At 42.0% G+C, this 23,791-nt stretch overlaps 1 protein-coding gene across 1 annotated transcript in view; it reads right to left on the bottom strand.

The window, feature by feature from the left end:
• odad2 (outer dynein arm docking complex subunit 2) overlaps positions 1–23,791 on the bottom strand; it is a gene marked incomplete at both ends in the record, with an annotated part of 91,988 nt that overhangs the window by 17,832 nt on the left and 50,365 nt on the right. The window contains 2 exons of the mRNA XM_084152270.1: positions 12,966–13,080; positions 16,890–17,132. Of these exons, the coding sequence (XP_084008396.1) occupies positions 12,966–13,080; positions 16,890–17,132 (358 nt within the window). The remainder of the gene's footprint in view (positions 1–12,965; positions 13,081–16,889; positions 17,133–23,791) is intronic.

Below are 23,791 nucleotides of genomic sequence, written 5' to 3' on the forward strand. Positions count from 1 at the left end.
AGAGTGGGCACATACGCAGCCTTCAATGAAGCTTGGCAGATCGGGCCGCTTTTAAAATCACAACTCAACATAATCGCCACCAAAGGGAGGTATATATCAAGGTGGCATACACAGCCACTGCCAGCCTGTCTCCAGTAATATGAAAATAGTAAACCAAGATTATGGAAAGCGTATAATTAGAGATGGCTGAGTGCAAATCATCACAAAGCATGCTCCATTTACATTTCCAACAACATTATATCTTCATCTAGGACATTGAGGATTTAATATAGCTTGTTTCTTAGTTTTCTGTACGTAGACATTATCGTCTAGGTAATGAATCATAACACCCTCCCTTTGGGGGTTGTATGCAGTTGTGCCAGGCCAAGGGCTCCACTTGTAAAAGAGATTTGCATCTCAATGGGACTCACCTCGTTAAATAAAAGATAAATACAATAATAACTGCCCCGGTTAACCACATTCACACTAGCCTCAATGTGAGTGGCCTATTCAATGAGGGACAGGAGTGCAGGCATTTCCAACCAAAGCAGTGACACTGGGACACTACCGCAGCAGGTATCGTGGCTGTGCACACTGCACAGTGAGGAGTGTTGAATGGAACCTTCTAGCTCTGACAGGCCAGGGCTCAGAGCACAGAGAGCAAGACGAGACACGGTGGTGTGTGTCTCTCTCTGCTCTCCTCAGATGTGGTGCCAGAGGAGGAGCAATGTGTGCCGGGCCAGAGCCAGGGCCAGGAGCTGACCCCCCGCTCCGCCTCGACACAGCACAGTGAGCACACAGCACAGGAAGCCTTTCCTCAGGAATACTGATGATGCCGCGACTCACCAGCGACAGAAGAAACGCTTCTCAAGTCACCAGCTGCGGCGGACTAGTGAGGATCCCTTTCATGGCCTGGACAGAACCCTAGAACCCTGAAAACCGCAGCATTATGAAGCTACACACGTAAGGCCCCTGTTATCCTGCTGTCCCTTTTCCCCGAAGATGAAATAAAATAGAAAACACATTATCTGGTCGGTGTGCGTGATTTAGCCTAGACTGAGGGAGGGGGAAAGGAAGCCGGCTCAAGTGGCACAGCAGAGTAGTTTGCCCTGACCCTCTCCAGCAAGCAAGCAATCAGGCTCCTACGTCCATAGGCTACTATGTAAAGGGAAAATAAACCAGGCATCGCAAGTTGCCCGTGCCCAGGCAATTTAATGATGCACTTCATTACATGAGCAGCAAGGCAGGTTACCTCCTTGATTGAGGGAACAACGCTAATTGACTGATTCACTGCAAAGCCCCTGCTGACTGCAATAATGACTGGGGCATTTTTTTTTTTTTTTTAGGGGGTAGATTTAATATTGCAGATACATTGTAACTTCCATCAATGTAATTGTCTGTATCACTTCCAATCCCCCATATGTTTTCTTCCTGCAAATATATATACAGCTGTGGAAAAAATTAAGAGACCACTGCACATTTTTCTTAAATCAGCATCTCTACATGTATGACAGCCATTCCATTCCAGTGTCTGTTGAATTCCAACAAAGGCACACCTCATTCTACTGAATTAGGTACTGATTAGGTGATCACATTAACCAAATCTTATTTAACGAGGAAAAGTATAAAAACCACTGCTGTGGTCATCCCTATCATCTTGCAATAGGACCAGCTGGATGGCAAAAACAGTGCTAATAGTACCTCAAAAGTAATATTAATCAAAAAATAACTATTGACCATGCCAAAAGAGTTGAAAATGAAAGTTTTGAGTGAGGAAAAGAAGGATTCAATTCTGGCTTTACTGGCAGAGGGATACAGTGAGCGTCAGGTTGCTTCCATCCTTAAAATTTCAAAGACGGCGGTTCATAAGAACAAGGTCAAGCAGCAGACATTGGGGACAACAAAGCTACAGACCGGCAGAGGGCGAAAACGACTCTCTAGTGACTGGGATGACCGCCAACTCATTCGAATGTCACTCAACAACCATAGGATGACATCAAGTGACCTACGAAAAGAATGGCAAACGGCAGCTGGGGTGAAGTGCACAGCGAGGACGGTTCGAAACAGGCTCCTAGGGGCAGGGCTGAAGTCATGCAAAGCTAGAAAAAAGCCCTTCATCAATGAGAAGCAAAGAAGAGCCAGGCTGAGGTTTGCAAAAGACCATAAGGATTGGACCGTAGAGGACTGGAGTAAGGTTATCTTCTCTGATGAGTCCAATTTTCAGCTTTGCCCAACACCTGGTCGTCTAATGGTTAGACAGAGACCTGGCGAGGCCTACATGCCACAGTGTCTCGCACCTACTGTGAAATTTGGTGGAGGATCGGTGATGATCTGGGGGTGCTTCAGCAAGGCTGGAATCGGGCAGATTTGTCTTTGTGAAGGACGCATGAATCAAGCCACGTACAAGGTTGTCCTGGAAGAAAACGTGCTTCCTTTTGCTCTGACATTGTTCCCCAACTGTGAGGATTGGTTTTTCCAGCAGGACAATGCGCCATACCACACAGCCAGGTCAATCAAGGTGTGGATGGAGGACCACCAGATCAAGACCCTGTCATGGCCAGCCCAATCTCCAGACCTGAACCCCATTGAAAACTTCTGGAATGTGATCAAGAGGAAGATGGATGGTCACAAGCCATCAAACAAAGCCGAGCTGCTTGAATTTTTGCGCCAGGAGTGGCATAAAGTCACCCAACATCAATGTGAAAGACTGGTGGAGAGCATGCCAAGACGCATGAAAGCTGTGATTGAAAATCAGGGTTATTCCACCAAATATTGATTTCTGAACTCTTCCTAAGTTAAAAGATTAGTATTGTGTTGTTTAAAAATGAACATGAACTTATTTTCTTTGCATTATTTGAGGTCTGACAACACTACAACATTTTTGTTATTTTGACCAGTTGTCATTTTCTGCAAAATAAATGCTCTAAATGACAATATTTTTATTTGGAATTTGGGAGAAATGTTGTCAATAGTTTATAGAATAAAACAAAAATGTTATTTTTACCCAAACACATACATATAAATAGTAAAACCAAAGAAACTGATAATTTTGCAGTGGTCTCTTAATTTTTTCCGCAGCTGTATATATAGATACAGTTGAAGTCGGAGGTTTACATACACCTTAGCCAAATACATTTAAACTCAGTTTTTCACAATTCCTGACATTTAATCATAGTAAAAATTCCCTGTATTAGGTCAGTTAGGATCACCACTTTATTTTAAGAATGTGAAATGTCAGAATAATAGTAGAGAGAATTATTTATTTCAGCTTTTATTTATTTCATCACATTCCCAGTGGGTCAGAAGTTTACATACACTCAATTAGTATTTGGTAGCATTGCCTTTAAATTGTTGAATTTGGGTCAAACGTTTCGGGTAGCCTTCCACAACCTTCCCACAATAAGTTGGGTGAATTTTGGCCCATTCCTCCTGACAGAGCTGGTGTAACTGAGTCAGGTTTGTAGGCCTCCTTGCTCGCACACTCTTTTTCAGGTCTGCACACAAATGTTCTATATATTGAGGTCAGGGCTTTATGATGGCCACTCCAATACATTTACATTACATTTACATTTACGTCATTTAGCAGATGCTCTTATCCAGAGCGACTTACAAATTGGTGCATTCACCTTATAGGCAGTGGGATAACCACTTTACAATATGTTTTTTTTTTTGGGGGGGGGGTGGGGTAAGGGGGGGTAGAAGGATTACTTTATCCTATCCCAGGTATTCCTTAAAGAGGTGGGGTTTCAAGTGTCTCCGAAAGGTGGTGAGTGACTCAGCTGTCCTGGCGTCGTGAGGGAGCTTGTTCCACCATTGGGGTGCCAGAGCAGCGAACAGTTTTGACTGGGCTGAGTTGGAACTGTGCTTCCGCAGAGGTAGGGGGGCCAGCAGGCCAGAGGTGGATGAACGCAATGCCCTCGTTTGGGTGTAGGGACTGATCAGAGCCTGAAGGTACAGAGGTGCCGTTCCCCTCACAGCTCCGTAGGCAAGCACCATGGTCTTGTAGAAGCCAGTGGAGTAGGCGGAGGAGCGGGGTGACGTGAGAGAACTTGGGAAGGTTGAACACCAGACGGGCTGCGGCATTCTGGATGAGTTGTAGGGGTTTTCAATACCTTAACTTTGTTGTCCTTAAGTCATTTTGCCACAACTTTGGAAGTATGCTTGGGGTCATTGTCCATTTGGAAGACCCATTTGCGACCAAGCTTTAACTTCCTGACTGATGTCTTGAGATGTTGCTTCAATATATCCACATAATTTTCCTTCCTCATGATGCCATCTATTTTGTGAAGTGCACCAGTCCCTCCTGCAGCAAAACACCCCCACCTTTTTCCTCCAAACATAACGATGGTCATTACGGCCAAACAGTTATATTTTTGTTTCATCAGACCAGAGGACATTTCTCCAAAAAGTACGATCTTTGTCCCCATGTGCAGTTGCAAACCGTAGTCTGTCTTTTTTATGGCGGTTTTGGAGCAGTGGCTTCTTCCTTGCTGAGCGGCCTTTCAGGTTATGTCGATATAGGACTCGTTTTACTGTGGATATAGATACTTTTGTACCTGTTTCCTCCAGCATCTTCACAAGGTCCTTTGTTGTTGTTTTGGGATTGATTTGCACTTTTCGCACCAAAGTATGTTCATCTCTAGGAGACAGAATGCATCTCCTTCCTGAGCGGTATGATGGCTGCGTGGTCCCATGGTGTTTATACTTGCGTACTATTGTTTGTACAGATGAACGTGGTACCTTCAGGCGTTTGGAAATTGCTCCCAAGGATGAACCAGACTTGTGGAGGTCTACAATTTTTTTATCTGAGGTATTGGCTGATTTCTTTTGATTTTCCCATGATGTCAAGGAAAGAGGCACTGAGTTTGAAGGTAGGCCTTGAAATACATCCACAGGTACACCTCCAATTGACTCAAATTATGTCAATTAGCCTATCAGAAGCTTCTAAAGCCATGACATCATTTTCTGGAATTTTCCAAGCTTTTTAAAGGCACAGTCAATTTAGTGTATGTAAACTTCTGACCCACTGGAATTGTGATACAGTGAATTATAAGTGAAATAATCTGTCTGTAAACAATTGTTGAAAAAATTACTTGTGTCAAGCACAAAGTAGATGTCCTAAAAAGAAATTTGTGGAGTGATTGAAAAACGAGTTTTAATGACTCCAACCTAGTGTATGTAAACTTCCGACTTCAACTGTATATATATATATATATATATATATATATATATATATATATATATATATATATATATATATATATACATACACACACACACACATATACATACATACATACATATATGTTTTATTTTTTAATTTTCCTTTATTACTTTCCAACCCTACCACCCCTCCCCTAATTGGAGTAAACTAGTGAACAACAACGCTTAGGCCTCTACTTCCAGCTTATACATACTATATACATTTTATGGACACAGTCTATTTTACAATAATTATATTTTGTTTATTTTTACTCCTGAACTTTCTCTACCCTCAACCTCTCCGATCATTTTCATGATGGACCGACTGACCCATGTTCAACTGCTGTGGTCCTCTGTAGCTCAATTGGTAGAGCATGGCGCTTGTAACGCCAGGGTAGTGGGTTCGATCCCCGGGACCACCCATACGTAAAAAAATGTATGCACACATGACTGTAAGTCGCTTAGGATAAAAGCGTCTGCTAAATGGCATATTATTATATTATTATTATGTCAATCCGGTTTGTCTCTACATGCCATATCCCCCAAACTGTGCTCTTTTTCACAAAAGTTCTCAACCTATATACAGTGAGGGAAAAAAGTATTTGATCCCCTGCTGATTTTGTACGTTTGCCCACTGACAAAGAAATGATCAGTCTATAATTTTAATGGTAGATTTATTTGAACAGTGAGAGACAGAATAACAACAACAACGCATGTCAAAATTTTTATAAATTGATTTGCATTTTAATGAGGGAAATAAGTATTTGACCCCCTCTCAATCAGAAAGATTTCTGGCTCCCAGGTGTCTTTTATACAGGTAACGAGCTGAGATTAGGAGCACACTCTTAAAGGGAGTGCTCCTAATCTCAGCTTGTTACCTGTATAAAAGACACCTGTCCACAGAACCAATCAATCAATCAGATTCCAAACTCTCCACCATGGCCAAGACCAAAGAGCTCTCCAAGGATGTCAGGGACAAAATTGTAGACCTACACAAGGCTGGAATGGGCTACAAGACCATCGCCAAGCAGCTTGGTGAGAAGGTGACAACAGTTGGTGCGATTATTCGCAAATGGAAGAAACACAAAAGAACTGTCAATCTCCCTCGGCCTGGGGCTCCATGCAAGATCTCACCTCGTGGAGTTGCAATGATCATGAGAACGGTGAGGAATCAGCCCAGAACTACACGGGAGGATCTTGTCAATTATCTCAAGGCAGCTGGGACCATAGCCACCAAGAAAACAATTGGTAACACACTACGCCGTAAAGGACTGAAATCCTGCAGCGCCCGCAAGGTCCCCCTGCTCAAGAAAGCACATATACATGCCCGTCTGAAGTTTGCCAATGAACATCTGAATGATTCAGAGGAGAACTGGGTGAAAGTGTTGTGGTCAGATGAGACCAAAATCGAGCTCTTTGGCATCGACTCAACTCGCCGTGTTTGGAGGAGGAGGAATGCTGCCTATGACCTAACACCATCCCCACCGTCAAACATGAAGGTGGAAACATTATGCTTTGGGGGGGTTTTTCTGCTAAGGGGACAGGACAACTTCACCGCATCAAAGGGACGATGGACGGGGCCATGTATCGTCAAATCTTGGGTGAGAACCTCCTTCCCTCAGACAGGGCATTGAAAATGGGTCGTGGATGGGTATTCCAGAATGACAATGACCCAAAACACACAGCCAAGGCAACAAAGGAGTGGCTCAAGAAGAAGCACATTAAGGTCCTGGAGTGGCCTAGCCAGTCTCCAGACCTTAATCCCATAGAAAATCTGTGGAGGGAGCTAAAGGTTCGAGTTGCCAAATGTCAGCCTCCAAACCTTAATGACTTGGAGAAGATCTGCAAAGAGGAGTGGGACAAAATCCCTCCTGAGATGTGTGCAAACCTGGTGGCCAACTACAAGAAACGTCTGACCTCTGTGATTGCCAACAAGGGTTTTGCCACCAAGTACTAAGTCATGTTTTGCCGAGGGGTTAAATACTTATTTACCTCATTAAAATGCTAATCAATTTATAACATTTTTGACATGCGTTTTTCTGGATTTTTTTGTTGTTATTCTGTCTCTCACTGTTCAAATAAACCTACCATTAAAATTATAGATTGATAATTTTTTTGTCAGTGGGCAAACGTACAAAATCAGCAGGGGATCAAACACTTTTTTACCTCACTGTACTTATTATGGACACAGTATGTTTTACATTAGTTATTTTGTTGTTATTAGTTGTTATTAGTCCCAACCTTCAGCTCCATTCAACCCCTCCTATCTATATCTTAACACCATCCATATTGGATTTCTACTTGCCATATATTTCTCAACTGTACTGTGATGTTTCACAAAAGTTCTGAACCCTTCTATTCTCATTGTTTCTACAGATTGTAAATTGAAAATAAACATTTTTGCTAAAAGTACTATTATATTATTGATCGATTGACTATGGCTTTTCAGATCACCCAGTAGTGCTATCTGCAGGGTTAGCGCCAGGTAAATATTGTAATCCTTCAGCCATTCCTGGACCTGTGACCAAAAACAAGCTACAAATGGACAGTACCAAAACAAATGATCTAATGATTCTGTCTCTTCGCAGCAAAATCTGCAGAGCTGGGAAGATTGTATCCCCTATATAAATATAATTCTATTGGTTGCAAGAATTTTGTATAATAATTTAAATTAAAAAATGATAAGTTTTGCAATCTATATGGGACAGCTGTCAATCCTTTGGTCCTTAAATTAAACTGGTATACTTTTTTATTTATCACAATTTTCTTTAACCAATTAGGGTCTTTAATGCAGTGCCGACAGACAAGTTCCTTACCTTTTCCCCCTTCCACTTTCCTCTTCCATTTTTGAGGTAATGCTGCAATTATTTGGTTGTTTTGTTAGCTGCATGTGCGACATAACTCCACCAGTTCTACCTATGATATAATTTACGAAGATTATACCTTTTGTAAAATAAATATTTTTTTTAATGGTTTTTTTCAATTAGTATATTTGAGTTTAACCACAATATTTTTTGCATTATTTGTTCTGTCGTTTCTGGAGGATGAAATTGAAATTGCAACCAACTTTCTATGGCTTGTTTTAGAAATAGTGATATTTGGGAGATGATTTCCTTTTCAAATAACTGAAAGTGAGAGGTTGTAATCTGAATAAAGGGGAAAAGGACATTCTTGAACATGACAAAAAAAATCCATACAATTAGCTTCAGTTAGAGGAGATGGAGGCGACTGAAACGAAAATATATGCTTAAAGTACTTTGCTTTTTCCTTCAAAATATAGTTTGGTGAATCATGGGTGACTACGTCATTTTTAACCAGTTTCAGTAAATTATTTTTGGTAGCATTTCTATGTTGAAGATAAAAAAATAATTTGGTGCATTATTCCCCATATTCCATCCAGTTTGCTTTATTTTTTATAATATATTACACTTGATCTTTCTTGAATAAGTTCCTCCATTTATTTTAGTTTTTTCTCTAATTTATTCTGAGCCTCTATGTTACAGTATTTATTGCTATCTATCCGTTCTATTAGACCTTCTATTTCCTTTGTTAGTATGACTGGGGCTTTACTCACAGAGGGAGCTGGCCAGGCAGGCCGGTACAAGTGGGGCATACTGTTCTTATATGTGTCTGTAGATGCCTGAGTAGGAGTAGAGGTAAGGGACTGGAGCATCCAGCAGCTGCATTTACACCATGATCCTCTGATAAACCACTGTGGCGCTGCTAACTAAAACCACATGGGGCTTTTATCTATATAACTACTACTGCACCGAGCAGTATCGGGTTCCCCTCGCTCGCTCGATGGGCAAAACCAACGCACTGTTTAGCTCTTGTCATTGCCCTGTGTCAGAAATCAACCAAAGAGCATGTTCATGTATTCACTACAAAAATTGGCACCGTAAAGTTCAGACAAACATTGTCAAACTTTGTTAGTGTTCAAGCTGCAGCTGTTCGGCCCTCCTCTTCCATATGGTTGCCATAGATCATTTTTGCCACAATTCTGGGCTGGAAAAATTCCTTCCAGCGAGTGAAAAGCTCCCCTCACCCTGACTGAGACACCTGCCTGAGCTGGGCCCAATATATCTGTTTAAACTTAAACAGATTGTCCAACTGACAAGCTGTTTACGTTAATCATGGCGATAATCTAATAGAACAATGTTACATTTGTATTTTGGAAAAATTATACAACGGCCCTGGGAATCAAACCCACTGACATAAATATAAGGGGGGGATTGACACAGCTATACTGCAGCAGTTATATATGAATGCAACAGACTGTGTGTGTCCCATATGGCACCCTATTCCCTACATAGTGCACTACTTTTGACCAGAGCCCTATGGGCCCTTTGGTCAAAAGTAGTGCACTTTATAGGGAATAGGGTGCAATTTGGAATGCAGACAGCATATGCATGCTATACAGTAGGCCCTATGCCATGAGGACTGTACAGTGGAAGTATGTACAGCAGCCTAGGCTGTATGTGCAGAATGGGGTCACAGGAGACACAGCCTGTCTGTATGGCACCCTGCTCGTTGTGTAAGAAGCTGCTGCTGGTTGTGTGACTGTAACTCACAGCATGTTGAGGATTTTCAACAGAGGAGTCAGAACTTATGCCACAGGATATTACTCCTCCAAGTCTCTGCCTGCCTGCCTGCTGCCTGTTTCCCAGTTCACCAACAGAGAGCAGCGTGTTCTGCTTTGTATTAGAGGAGGGTTAATGTAAGCCTCTAGTGACACAGCGTCACCCCTGCTGCAACCTCCCAACACCAGATTGTCTTTAAAGAGAGAGAGGCTTGAGGAGGCTGACCTTCTGGATGATATAAACAGGCTTCTGAATAGTGATACAACCAAGATAAACATGATGAACATATTACAATGATAAACATGATGAACATATTACAATGATAAACATGATGAACATATTACAACCAAGATAAACATGATGAACATATTACAATGATAAACATGATGAACATACTACAACAATGATAAACATGATGAACATATCACAACAATGATAAACATGATGAACATATCACAACAATGATAAACACGATGAACATATTACAACAATTACAAACATGATGAACATATTACAACAATGATAAACACAATGAACATATTACAACAATGATAAACACGATGAACATATTACAACAATTATAAACATGATGAACATATTACAACAATGATAAACACGATGAACATATTACAACAATTATAAACATGATGAACATATTACAACAGTGATAAACATGATGAACATATTCTAACAATGATAAACATGATGAACATATTACAACAATGATAAACACGATGAACATATTACAACAATGATAAACACGATGAACATATTACAACAATGATAAACATGATGAACATATTACAACAATGATAAACACAATGAACATATTACAACAATTATAAACATGATGAACATATTACAACAATGATAAACATGATGAACATATTCCAACAATGATAAATATGATGAACATATTACAACAATGATAAACACGATGAACATATTACAACAATGATAAACATACAAATATACACCTGTAATAGAACAACATGAGAACCTTTGTGGCAAAGTTGAGACTTAATTTTATTTACAGTGTTATAACAGTGTAATATGTTTTCCATGTTGTTAAGCAGAATTGCCATTAGAGAATAATACAATAATTAAAACAAATGTAGTGCTACTGCAAGTGACATTTTTGTTGGTTGTATCCAGACATTATTTCCTAAAGGTCTTAAATGATGAAATGCCTATGTACAGTACCAGTCAAAAGTTTGGACAAACCTACTCATTCAAGGGTTTTTCTTTATTTTTTACTATTTTCTACATTGTAGAATAATAGTGAAGACATCAAAACTATGAAATAACACATATGGAATCATGTAGTAACCAGAAAAGTGTTAAACAAATCAAAATGTATTTGAGATTTGAGATTCTTCAAATAGCCACCCTTTGCCTTGATGACAGCTTTGCACACTCTTGCCATTCTCTCAACCAGCTTTACCTGGAATGCTTTTCCAACAGTCTTGAAGGAGTTCCCACATATGCTGAGCACTTGTTGGCTGCTTTTCCTTATCTCTGCCGTCCGACTCATCCCAAACCATCTCAACTGGGTTGAGGTTGGGGGATTGTGGAGGCCAGGTCATCTGATGCAGCACTCCATCCCTCTCCTTCTTGGTAAAATATCCCTTACACAGCCTGGAGGTGTGTTGGGTCATTGTCCTGTTGAAAAACAAATGATAGTCCCACTAAGCCCAAACCAGATGGGATGGCGTATCGCTGCAGAATGCTGTGGTAGCCATGCTGGTTAAGTGTGCCTTGAATTCTAAATAAATCACAGATAGTGTCACCAGCAAAGCACCCCCACACCATAACACTGCCTCCTCCTCCATGCTTTACGGTGGGAAATACACATGCGGAGATCATCCGTTCATCCACACCGCGTCTCACAAAGACACAGCGGTTTGAACCACAAATTTCCACCGGTCTAATGTCCATTGCTCGTGTTTCTTGGCCCAAGCAGGTCTGTTCTTCTTATTGGTGTCCTGTTCTTCTTATTGGTGTCCTTTAGTAGTGGTTTCTTTGCAGAAATTCGACTATGAAGGCCTGATTCACACAGTCACCTCTGAACAGTTGATGTTGAGATGTGTCTGTTACTTGAACTCTGTGAAGCATTTATTTGGGCTGCAATTTCTGAGGCTGGTAATTATAATGAACTTATCCTCTGCAGCAGAGGTAACTCTGGGTCTTCCATTCCTGTGGCGGTCCTCATGAGAGCCAGTTTCATCATAGCGCTTGACTGACCTTCATGTCTTAAAGTAATGATGGACTGTCATTTCTCTTTGCTTATTTGAGCTGTTCTTGCCATAATATGGACTTGGTCTTTTACCAAATAGGGCTTTCTTCTGTATACCCCCCTACCTTGTCACAACACAACTGATTGGCTCAAAAGGATTAAGAAGGAAATAAATTCCACAAATTAACTTTTAAGAAGGCACACCTGTTAACTGAAATGATTTCCAGGTGACAACCTCATGAAGCCAAGAGTGTGCAAAGCTGTCATCAAGGCAAAGGGTGGCTATTTGAAAAATCTCAAATATATTTTGATTTGTTTAACACTTTTTTGGTTACTACATGATTCCATATGTGTTATTTCATAGTTTTGATGTCTTCACTATTATTCTACAATGTAAAAAAAAGTAAAAATAAAGAAAAACCCTTGAATGAGTAGGTGTGTCCAAACTTTTGACTGGTAGTGTATGGTATGTTGTAAATGTGAACATGAACTAATGCCACCATTTCAGATTACTCTGACGTTTTTCTTGCGCTGTACCCAATAATTAATGAAAACTTGCTTGGTGGGTCGATGTCCTCATTGTGGTTTTACAGACATGTTTAATACATTTTATGTACATACTTTATTCGAATATTTATGAAATGCACATTGTTATATTATGTACATACTTTATTCGAATATTTATGAAATGCACATTGTTATATTTGGTAACACTTACTTATTTTCCCTCGACTCCAACCCCATTCGATGCATAGAACGGATGTGGGTGGAGCAATGTCTACATAAGGGTGCACATTTTTTTTAAACTCACAAAAGCTCTGACGAAGGCCTTGAGGCCGATACGTAGTGAGATACTAGCAAGAGCGGGTTTCTTTTTTTTTTTTTTATGTTATTCAACTGTTACCATGCACCTGCAACAAAGATAGCTCAGATGTGCAATTGTCTTTTGAATGTTGAATGTACCCTACCTTTGCATTTTCAATGCATGGACAAATGGCCCATGCAGCACTGGCCTGGACATCTGGATTTGGGTTTTTCAACAAGGACCAGAGCAGACGCACTCCATCCAGACGGTCAATGATCCTGTAGGAGAAGAGAGAAGAGAGAGAGAGGGAGAGAGAGAAGGATTGAGAGAGAGATAGAGAGAAAGAGAATAGAGGGTGATATTACAGTGGGCACAGTCAGTGTGATATACACTGAAAAAAAATATAAACGCAACATGTAAAGTGTTGGTCCCATGTTTCATGAGCTGAAATAAAAGATCCCAGATATTTTCCATTCCCACCAAAATATGATTTCTCTCAAATGTTATGAATAAAAACATTTACATCCCTGTTAGTGAGCATTTCTCCTTTGCCAAGATAATCCATCCACCTAACAGGTGTAGCATATCAAGAAGCTGATTAAACAGCATGATCATTACACAGGTGCACCTTGTGCTGGGGACAATAAAAGGCCACTCTAAAATGTGCTGTTTGGTCACACAACACAATGCCACAGATGTCTCAAGGGAGCATGCAATTGGCATGCTGACTGCAGGAATGTCCACCAGAGCTGTTGTGAGAGAATTTGATGTTCATTTCTCTACCATAAGAATTTGGCACTACGTCTGAGACCAGCCACCCGGACAGCTGATGAAACTGTGGGTTTGCACAACCAAATAATTTCTGCACAAACTGTCAGAAAGCTTCTCAGGGAAGCCCATCTGCGTGCTTTCCTCACTAGGGTCTTGACCTGACTGCAGTTTGGTGTCGTAACCGACTTCAGTGGGCAAATGCTTACCTTCAAATGGCCACTGGCACGCTGGAGAAGTGTGCTCTTCACGAATGAATCCCGGTTTCAACTGTACCGGGCAGATGGTAGACAGTGTGTATGGCGTTGTGTGGGAGAGCGGTTTGCTGATGTCAATGTTGTGAACAGAGTGCCCCATGGTGGCGGTGGGGTTATGGTATGGGCAGGTAGAGATACTGTGATGAGATCCTGAGGCCCATTGTCATGCCATTCATCCACCGCCATCACCTCATTTTTCAGCATGATAATGCACGGCCCCACGTCGCAAGGACCTGTACACAATTCCTGGAAGCTGATAATGTCCCAGTTCTTGAATTGGTCTGCGTACTCACCAGATATGTCACCCATTGAGCATGTTTGGGATGCTCTGGATTGACTTGTACGACAGCGTGTTCCAGTTCCCTACAATATCCAGCAACTTCGCACGGCCATTGAAGAGGAGTGGGACAACATTCCAGGCCACAATCAACAGCCTGGTCAACTCTTTGCGAAGGAGATGTGTCGCACTGCATGAGGCAAATGGTGGTCACCCCAGATACTGACTGGTTTTCTGATCCACGCCCCTACTTTTCTTTAAGGTATCTGTGACCAACAGATGTATATCTGTATTCCCAGTCATGTGAAATACATAGATTAGGGCCTTCAATCGACTGATTTCCTTATATGAACTGTAACTCAGTAAAATCTTTGAAATTGTTGTATGATGCGTTTATATTTTTGTTCAGCGTATATACTTTCACAGTTAAGAGGAGCAATTGAGTGCTTGTCTTTCTCAGAGTTCTGGCTGGGCTGGGCCATACAGTAGTATCAGTTTGTCCAGACCCTGAATACCATCACAGGGCAGGATCAAAGGGTTCTGCATGGGTTTTCAATCACAAACCAACCTTCACCAGTTTCATTCTGTTTCCACCACAGCTCTAAAAACCACTCTCTGTCTGGTCTGGTAAAGTGAATCTCCATGAGAAATCACTGAGCGCCTATGTGACGGTAGGCCATAGGTTAACTTAAATCAAGGTAAAGTGAGTGAGGTCTATATAGATATTTATATATAGAACCAAAACAACATTATACTGTATGGTGGGTGGGTAGTCTGGGGTACCTCTTTCCAAATCAAACAGAGCCAGTAGACAGGTCTCTCTATATTTCATGACATCTGAGTTGAAGTTTACTTAAGCATAAGCCATATTTCATGCTGCGTACATGACTGTAGTCAAGGCTGTAGTCAGGGTCTGGGAACCCAAAGAATTACGCCACAATGTGCCCTGTTGTCTGGTATAAATAACATGTAACATTTTTCCCATGTGTGCTTCCACCAACAAGGCCGACATTGAATGCTGTCATAATTACTTAAACACTCCCTAATCACGGTATCTCCGTGACTAGCAACGAGCGAGCACTCATCAAGAGAAGTTCCCTGCGCCATCTGTCTTCCGTTTGCACATAAATCAGTCTGGGGGATCATAACGTAAGATTCCAGTCAGAGGGGCCTCCTAAATCCAGCCCAACAACAAACTAAACCTCCTATCGAGCGCCAGAAAAGTGCTGTCCTCACAAGAGCAGGTATGAAACACGTTAGCATGAAGAAGACAACTGACAGTTGGATGAGGGATGGAAACAAGGAGACCACAAAGCCTAAAGGCATTTGCAAAACGTGTGTTCTTTCTTGTAAATTACAGAAAGTACTAGGAGGGATTGTAATGTGATATTTTCCCATATTTTGTCTATGATATCATTAACCACACAGTGCAATAGCTTAGAATAAAAATACGCTTATTTTAAAAAAGCTAGAAGGGATTTTAAAACAAATAGGTAGGCGTAGATCATCGATTAGCTAGTTTTGAAAAGTTACATCTATGGCCAGGACTTTTTCCTGGCCATGTGGCCTGGACCAGGAAAACAAAGCTAAACAAAGCCAATAACTGACATGGATTTTGCAATGAATTTGGAGCACCATGTAGAGTTTGGAGCAGCACAGACAGACATCACCCTGTAGTCCAGTCAGTCAGTGAGTATCAACAGCAGGCCTGGCCAGGTCCTTAATCTGAGAACCAGCTCTGACCATACGTGGTCTGGAGCAGGAAACAATCAAATGTGAGCTATGTTAATTGCTCGGCAAACTACTGTACACACAGGTCCTCAAAATAATTCACCCTGCCACAAGACATACAAAAAGCACTTGTGGAAATAACGACTTTCTGTCCACAACTAAGTGTAAATGCTAAAAAAATGACAAGGCTTAAATATACATTCCATGAGAAAACATGGCCCTGAATGAATGGCTTCGGATGTAACATTCTGCCTGGGCTGTGTGGGATGAATTGAGAAGTTAGGCTAGCTAGCCTGATTGCTGAAATGGCCTTATTTCTTCAAAACAATGGTTCTGCAACTTTTATTGCACCACTGTGCTTCTGCTTATCTACAACATATTACTTATTCTTACAATGGCATTAATGGCTAGCCTAACAAAACATACACAGACATAAAGTTGTTTATTTGTGTCCAGTGTTAATTAAGTAAGGGTCTTGGAGTCTGTAACAGCCTTGTAAAAGCAATGAGATTCAAATGGGACTATACTGTACTGTATGCAGTGTTTAGGAGCGTTGAAACCAAATGAGCAGCACATACTGTAGTTAGCAGGACTGGACTGTAGCTATTCACTCTTGATGTTTTTCCAGCCATGAGGGCTTGGACGGTTGAAGGTATGCTACTTTGACCAGTTCAGCAACATGAATGACCACAGACGTACAGTAAAACTGTGGGACGCGCCACCACAACCATATTTATCGCAGCAGGTACAATAAACAAGGCTTTTAAAACTGTCACTCTGTTAAAGACGAACATTAAACCTACCTTGTAAAGATGAAAGATTAAGATCATAGCCTGACATTATCACCAGGACACCGTCTGTTATCAACATTATTAGGACCAATTACGATGATGAACGACCGCTAATGATAGAGGTTATGAACCATTTTGAAGAGCTTTAGACATAGCAATAAATGTGTCGTAAGTGAGACTTCAAACAAAGCGTCACCACTGTTGATAATCTGAACTGGGTGGGTGATTTACACCACATAATTAAATATATCTCTATGACTTACGCCATATTCTCAGGCTCGGTGGCGCAGGCTCCCACAGCCTTGGTAACATTGACCAGCAGGGCCTGGTTGGTACCCGTCAGCAGGTTGACCAGGGGCTGGATGCCTCCACACTTCCTGATGGTGGCCCTGTTGGCAGGTTTCTGGGCCCCCTCGCCCAGGGCGCCCACCACGTTCACCAGCACCTCCTCAGGCTGGTCCGTCAGCAGACCCACCAGGGTCTCCAAGGCCTTGTAATCCTGGAACCTGGGGAAAGGCACAGCACCTGGGTCAATCAACCAATCACTTCCATCTTTTTTTAGCTGCTGTATAGCCTTGTATGTTATCTGCAGCTTTGAACATACTGTGTAAGGGCTTGAAGAATAGGTCAGTTAGACATTTTTTAATATTTATTTCACATAATTCTGAATCATAATCAATATCATGTAGATGTTACAATGTGTGTGGAGCAAGGTAAAATGTATTGGATTGGCCAGGTGACAGTCTGATAATATAGAGAATGATATATTTCAGGAATGGAGTTATATTTGGGAATGGATGTATTTTTTCAGTCCAAATCATTTGACCCAGTAGCAACAGGACAGTTTTCCCACGACTGCTCAAAGGCCTCTCCACACATGTACTTTGCATGACCGAGGTTCACTGTGGCTTGGACTTGTTCACTCCCTGTTTTACTGTGATTTCACTTTGTTTGCCAGAACTATCGGGTGGGTAAACTACAGTAAACATTTAAGAGGGATATAATGTGGTTGCAGAAAGCCTCAACAAACCTCTGATGTACGGTTAAGTTCTATGACTGTTTTTATTCACAGTTATGGTTGCTGGCAACACAGTCCGTAGGCTATTGTAGAAAGTGTCCAAGGTCATTTGGTTTTGGTCATGATCCACCGAAACATATTCTTGCAAGTAAAACAGTAATTTTTTACATTTACATTTTAGTCATTTAGCAGACGCTCTTAACCAGAGCGACTTACAGGAGCAATTAGGGTTAAGTGCCTTGCTCAAGGGCACATTAACGTCATTTAGCAGACGCTCTTAGCCAGAGCGACTCACAAATTGGTGCGTTCACCCTATAGCCAGTGGGATAACCACTTTACAATTTGGGGGGGGGGGGGGGGGGGGGGGTTAGAAGGAATACTTTAGCCTATCCCAGGTATTCCTTAAAGAGGTGGGGTTTCAAATGTCTCCGGAAGGTGGTGAGTGACTCCGCTGTCCTGGCGTCGTGAGGGAGCTTGTTCCACCATTGGGGTGCCAGAGCAGCGAACAGTTTTGACTGGGCTGAGGGGGAGCTGTGCTTCCGCAGAGGAAGGGGAGCCAGCAGGCCAGAGGTGGATGAACGCAATGTCCTCGTTTGGGTGTAGGGACTGATCAGAGCCTGAAGGTACAGGGGTGCCGTTCCCCTCACTGCTCCAAAGGCAAGCACCATGGTCTTGTAGCGGATGCGAGCTTCAATTGGAAGCCAGTGGAGTGTGCGGAGGAGGGGGGTGACGTGAGAGAACTTGGGAAGGTTGAACACCAGACGGGCTGCGGCATTCTGGATGAGTTGTAGGGGTTTAATGGCACAGGCAGGGAGCCCAGCCAACAGCGAGTTGCAGTAGTAATGAACGGAGCGGCTGCGAAAGCGAAGTTTTACTGAATTTAGCTTAGAAAAATAAATGTTATTCATATGGCCACCTCTGAAGATTCATCTGCATGGCGCACCTACAGTAGAATTTAGTGATAGGGGATATTACAGATATTATTTTGGACGATATTATATCGATACTTTGACTCCAAGTATGGATTTGATACTAGGTAGCGTTAGCAAGCACTAGTCGGCTGTACCTGCGACAGAACTCCGGTATTTTTCATCCTATAGCTTGTTCTCCATCTTTTTAAATAGTGAGCCAACATGTTTTCAGCACTTTTATTTCCATGACTAATCAAAACAAATGTTCTCATGCTATCTCTTGTCTCTATCCAGCAGACATATAGTGAGCAATATGTTTGGAACATCAAATCGCAATAAAATTGCAGTATCGAATCACAATACATATTGAATTGTCATATAGAATTGTCTCAGCCACCCGAGCCACGGCCTGTTCACCCTGCTACCATCTAGAAGGCGAAGACAGTACAGGTGCTTCAAAGCTGGGACTGAGAGACTGATAAACAGCTTCTATCTCCAAGCCATCAGACTGTTAAACAGTCACCATTAACTGGCCTCCACCCAGAACCCTGCCCTGAACCTTAGTCACTGTTACTAGCTGGCTACCACCTGGTACTCTGCCCTGAACCTTAGCAATGTTACTAGCTGGCTACCACCCGGTACTCTACCCTGCTATTTAGAGGCTGCTGCCCAAGAGTCACCGAACACTGGTCACTTTGATAATGTTTACATACTGTTTTACACACTTGATATGTTTAAAATGTATTCTAGTCAAGGCGCATACTTTATAACTACTGCTGTACACACCTTTTCTATTCATACAGTGGGGGAAAAAAGTATTTAGTCAGCCACCAACTGTGCAAGTTCTCCCACTTAAAAAGATGAGAGAGGCCTGTAATTTTCATCATAGGTACACGTTAACTATGACAGACAAAATGAGAAAATCACATTGTAGGATTTTTAATGAATTTATTTGCAAATTATGGTGGAAAATAAGTATTTGGTCAATAACAAAAGTTTCTCAATACTTTGTTATATACCCTTTGTTGGCAATGACACAGGTCAAACGTTTTCTGTAAGTCTTCACAAGGTTTTCACACACTGTTGCTGGTATTTTGGCCCATTCCTCCATGCAGATCTCCTCTAGAGCAGTGATGTTTTGGGGATGTCGCTGGGCAACACAGACTTTCAACTCCCTCCAAAGATTTTCTATGGGGTTGAGATCTGGAGACTGGCTAGGCCACTCCAGGACCTTGAAATGCTTCTTACGAAGCCACTCCTTCGTTGCCCGGGCGGTGTGTTTGGGATCAATGTCATGCTGAAAGACCCAGCCACGTTTCATCTTCAATGCCCTTGCTGATGGAAGGAGGTTTTCACTCAAAATCTCACGATACATGGCCCCATTCATTCTTTCCTTTACACGGATCAGTCGTCCTGGTCCCTTTGCAGAAAAACAGCCCCAAAGCATGATGTTTCCACCCCCATGCTTCACAGTAGGTATGGTGTTCTTTGGATGCAACTCAGCATTCTTTGTCCTTTAAACACGACGAGTTGAGTTTTTACCAAAAAGTTATATTTTGGTTTCATCTGACCATATGACATTCTCCCAATCCTCTTCTGGATCATCCAAATGCACTCTACCAAACTTCAGATGGGCCTGGACATGTACTGGCTTAAGCAGGGGGACACGTCTGGCACTGCAGGATTTGAGTCCCTGGCGGCGTAGTGTGTTACTGATGGTAGGCTTTGTTACTTTGGTCCCAGCTCTCTGCAGGTCATTCACTAGGTCCCCCCGTGTGGTTCTGGGATTTTTGCTCACCGTTCTTGTGATCATTTTGACCCCACGGGGTGAGATCTTGCGTGGAGCCCCAGATCGAGGGAGATTATCAGTGGTCTTGTATGTCTTCCATTTCCTAATAATTGCTCCCACAGTTGATTTCTTCAAACCAAGCTGCTTTCCTATTGCAGATTCAGTCTTCCCAGCCTGGTGCAGGTCTACAATTTTGTTTCTGGTGTCCTTTGACAGCTCTTTGGTCTTGGCCATAGTGGAGTTTGGAGTGTGACTGTTTGAGGTTGTGGACAGGTGTCTTTTATACTGATAACAAGTTCAAACAGGTGCCATTAATACAGGTAACGAGTGGAGGACAGAGGAGCCTCTTAAAGAAGAAGTTACAGGTCTGTGAGAGCCAGAAATCTTGCTTGTTTGTAGGTGACCAAATATGTATTTTCCACAATAATTTGCAAATAAATTCATAAACAATCCTACAATGTGAATTTCTGGATTTTTTTTTCTCAATTTGTCTGTCATAGTTGACGTGTACCTATGATGAAAATTACAGGCCTCTCTCATCTTTTTAAGTGGGAGAACTTGCACAATTGGTGGCTGACTAAATACTTTTTCCCCCCACTGTATACAGTCCATACTGTCTCTACACACCATATATACAGTGAGGGGAAAAAAGTATTTGATCCCCTGCTGATTTTGTACGTTTGCCCACTGACAAAGAAATGATCAGTCTATAATTTTAATGGTAGGTTTATTTGAACAGTGAGAGACAGAATATCAATAAAAAAATCCAGAAAAACGCATGTCAGAAATGTTATAAATTGATTTGCATTTTAATGAGGGAAATAAGTATTTGACCCCCTATCAATCAGAAAGATTTCTGGCTCCCAGTTGTCTTTTATACAGGTAACGAGCTGAGATTAGGAGCACACTCTTAAAGGGAGTGCTCGTAATCTCAGTTTGTTACCTGTATAAAAGACACCTGTCCACAAAAGCACTCAATCAATCAGATTCCAAACTCACCACCATGGACAAGACCAAATAGCTCCCCAAGGATGTCAGGGACAAGATTGTAGACCTACACAAGGCTGGAATGGGCTACAAGACCATCGCCAAGCAGCTTGGTGAGAAGGTGACAACAGTTGGTGCGATTATTCGCAAATGGAAGAAACACAAAATAACTGTCAATCTCCCTCGGCCTGGGGCTCCATACAAGATCTCACCTTGTGGAGTTGCAATGATCATGAGAACGGTGAGGAATCAGCCCAGAACTACACGGGAGGATATTGTCAATGATCTCAAGGCAGCTGGGACCATAGTCACCAAGAAAACAATTGGTTACACACTACGCCGTGAAGGACTGAAATCCTGCAGCGCCCGCAAGGTCCCCCTGCTCAAGAAAGCACACGTCTGATGTTTGCCAATGCACATCTGAATGATTCAGAGGAGAACTGGGTGAAAGTGTTGTGGTCAGATGAGACCAAAATCGAGGTCTTTGGCATCAACTCAACTCGCTGTGTTTGGAGGAGGAATGCTGCCTATGACCCCAAGAACACCATCCCCACCGTCAAACATGGAGGTGGAAACATTATGCTTTGGGGGTGTTTTTCTGCTATGGGAACATGACAACTTCACCGCATCAAAGGGACGATGGACGGGGCCATGTACCATCAAATCTTGGGTGAGAACCTCCTTCCCTCAGCCAGGGCATTGAAAATGGGTCGAGGATGGGTATTCCAGCATGACAATGACCCAAAACACACAGCCAAGGCAACAAAGGAGTGGCTCAAAAAGAAGCACATTAAGGTCCTGGAATGGCCTAGCCAGTCTCCAGACCTTAATCCCATAGAATATCTGTGGAGGGAGCTGAAGGTTCGAGTTGCCAAACGTCAGCCTCCAAACCTTAATGACTTGGAGAAGATCTGCAAAGAGGAGTGGGACAAAATCCCTCCTGAGATGTGTGCAAACCTGGTGGCCAACTACAATAAACGTCTGACCTCTGTGATTGCCAACAAGGGTTTTGCCACCAAGTACTAAGTCATGTTTTGCAGAGGGGTCAAATACTTATTTCCCTCATTAAAATGCAAATCAATTTATAAAATTTTTGACATGTGTTTTTCTGGATTGTTTTGTTGTTATTCTGTCTATCACTGTTCAAATAAACCTACCATTAAAATTATAGACTGATCATGTCTTTGTCAGTGGGCAAACGCACAAAATCAGCAGGGAATCAAATACTTTTTTCCCTCACTGTATATTTATTTATATTCTGGATTCTAAAATTGCTCGTCTTAATTTCTTATTTTTTTGTTGTTACTTTTGGATTATGTGTGTATAGTCATTGTATTGCTAGACGTTGCTGCATTGTTGGAGCTAGAAACATAAGCATTTCTCTGCACCTGCGATAACATCTGCAAAACTGTGTACGCAACCAATAAACTTTGCATTTGTATTTATTATGGATCCCCATTAGTTGCTGCCAAGGCAGCAGCTACTCTTCCTGGGGTCCAGCAAAATTAAGGCAGTTCATACAATTTTAAAAACATTACACTACATTCACAACACACTGTGTGCCATCAGGCCCCTACTCCACTCCTACCACATATCAACAGTACAAAAATCCATGTGTGTATAGTGCCTATGTTATTGTGTGTGTATGCATGTGGCTGCGCCTATGTTTGTGTTGCTCACAGTCCCCGCTGTTCCATAAGGTGTTTATCTGTTTTTCAAATCTAATTTTACTACTTGCATCAGTTACTTGATGTGGAATAGAGTTCCATGTAGTCATGGCTCTATGTAGTACTGTGCGCCTCCCATAGTCTGTTCTGGACTTGGGGACTGTGAAGAGACCTCTGGTGGCATGTCTTGTGGGGTATTTATGGGTGTCCGAGCTGTGCGCCGGTAGTTCAAACAGACAGCTCGGTGCATTCAACATGTCAATACCTCTCATAAATACAAGTAGTGATGAAGTCAATCTCTCCTCCACTTTGAGCCAGGAGAGATCGACATACATATTATTAATATTAGCTCTCTGTGTACATCCAAGGGCCAGCCGTGCTGCCCTGTTCTGAGCCAATTGCAATTTTCCTAAGTCCTTTTTTGTGGCACCTGACCACACGACTGAACAGTAGTCCAGGTGTGACAAAACTAGGGCCTGTAGGACCTGCCTTGTTGATAGCGCTGTTAAGAAGGTAGAGCAGCGCTTTATTATGGACAGACTTCTCCCCCTCCTAGCTACTGTTGTATCAATATGTTTTGACCATGACAGTTTACAATCCAGGGTTACTCCAAGCAGTTTAGTCACCTTAACTTGCTCAACTTCCACATTATTTATTACAAGATTTAGTTCAGGTTTAGGGTTTAGTGAATGATTTGTCCCAAATACAATGCTTTTAGTTTTAGAAATATTTAGGACTAACTTATTCCTTGCCAACCACTCTGAAACTAACTGCAACTCTTTGTTAAGTGTTG

Source organism: Coregonus lavaretus (genome assembly GCF_964263955.1).
Source record: "Coregonus lavaretus genome assembly, chromosome: 34".
Lineage (NCBI taxonomy): Eukaryota > Metazoa > Chordata > Actinopteri > Salmoniformes > Salmonidae > Coregonus > Coregonus lavaretus.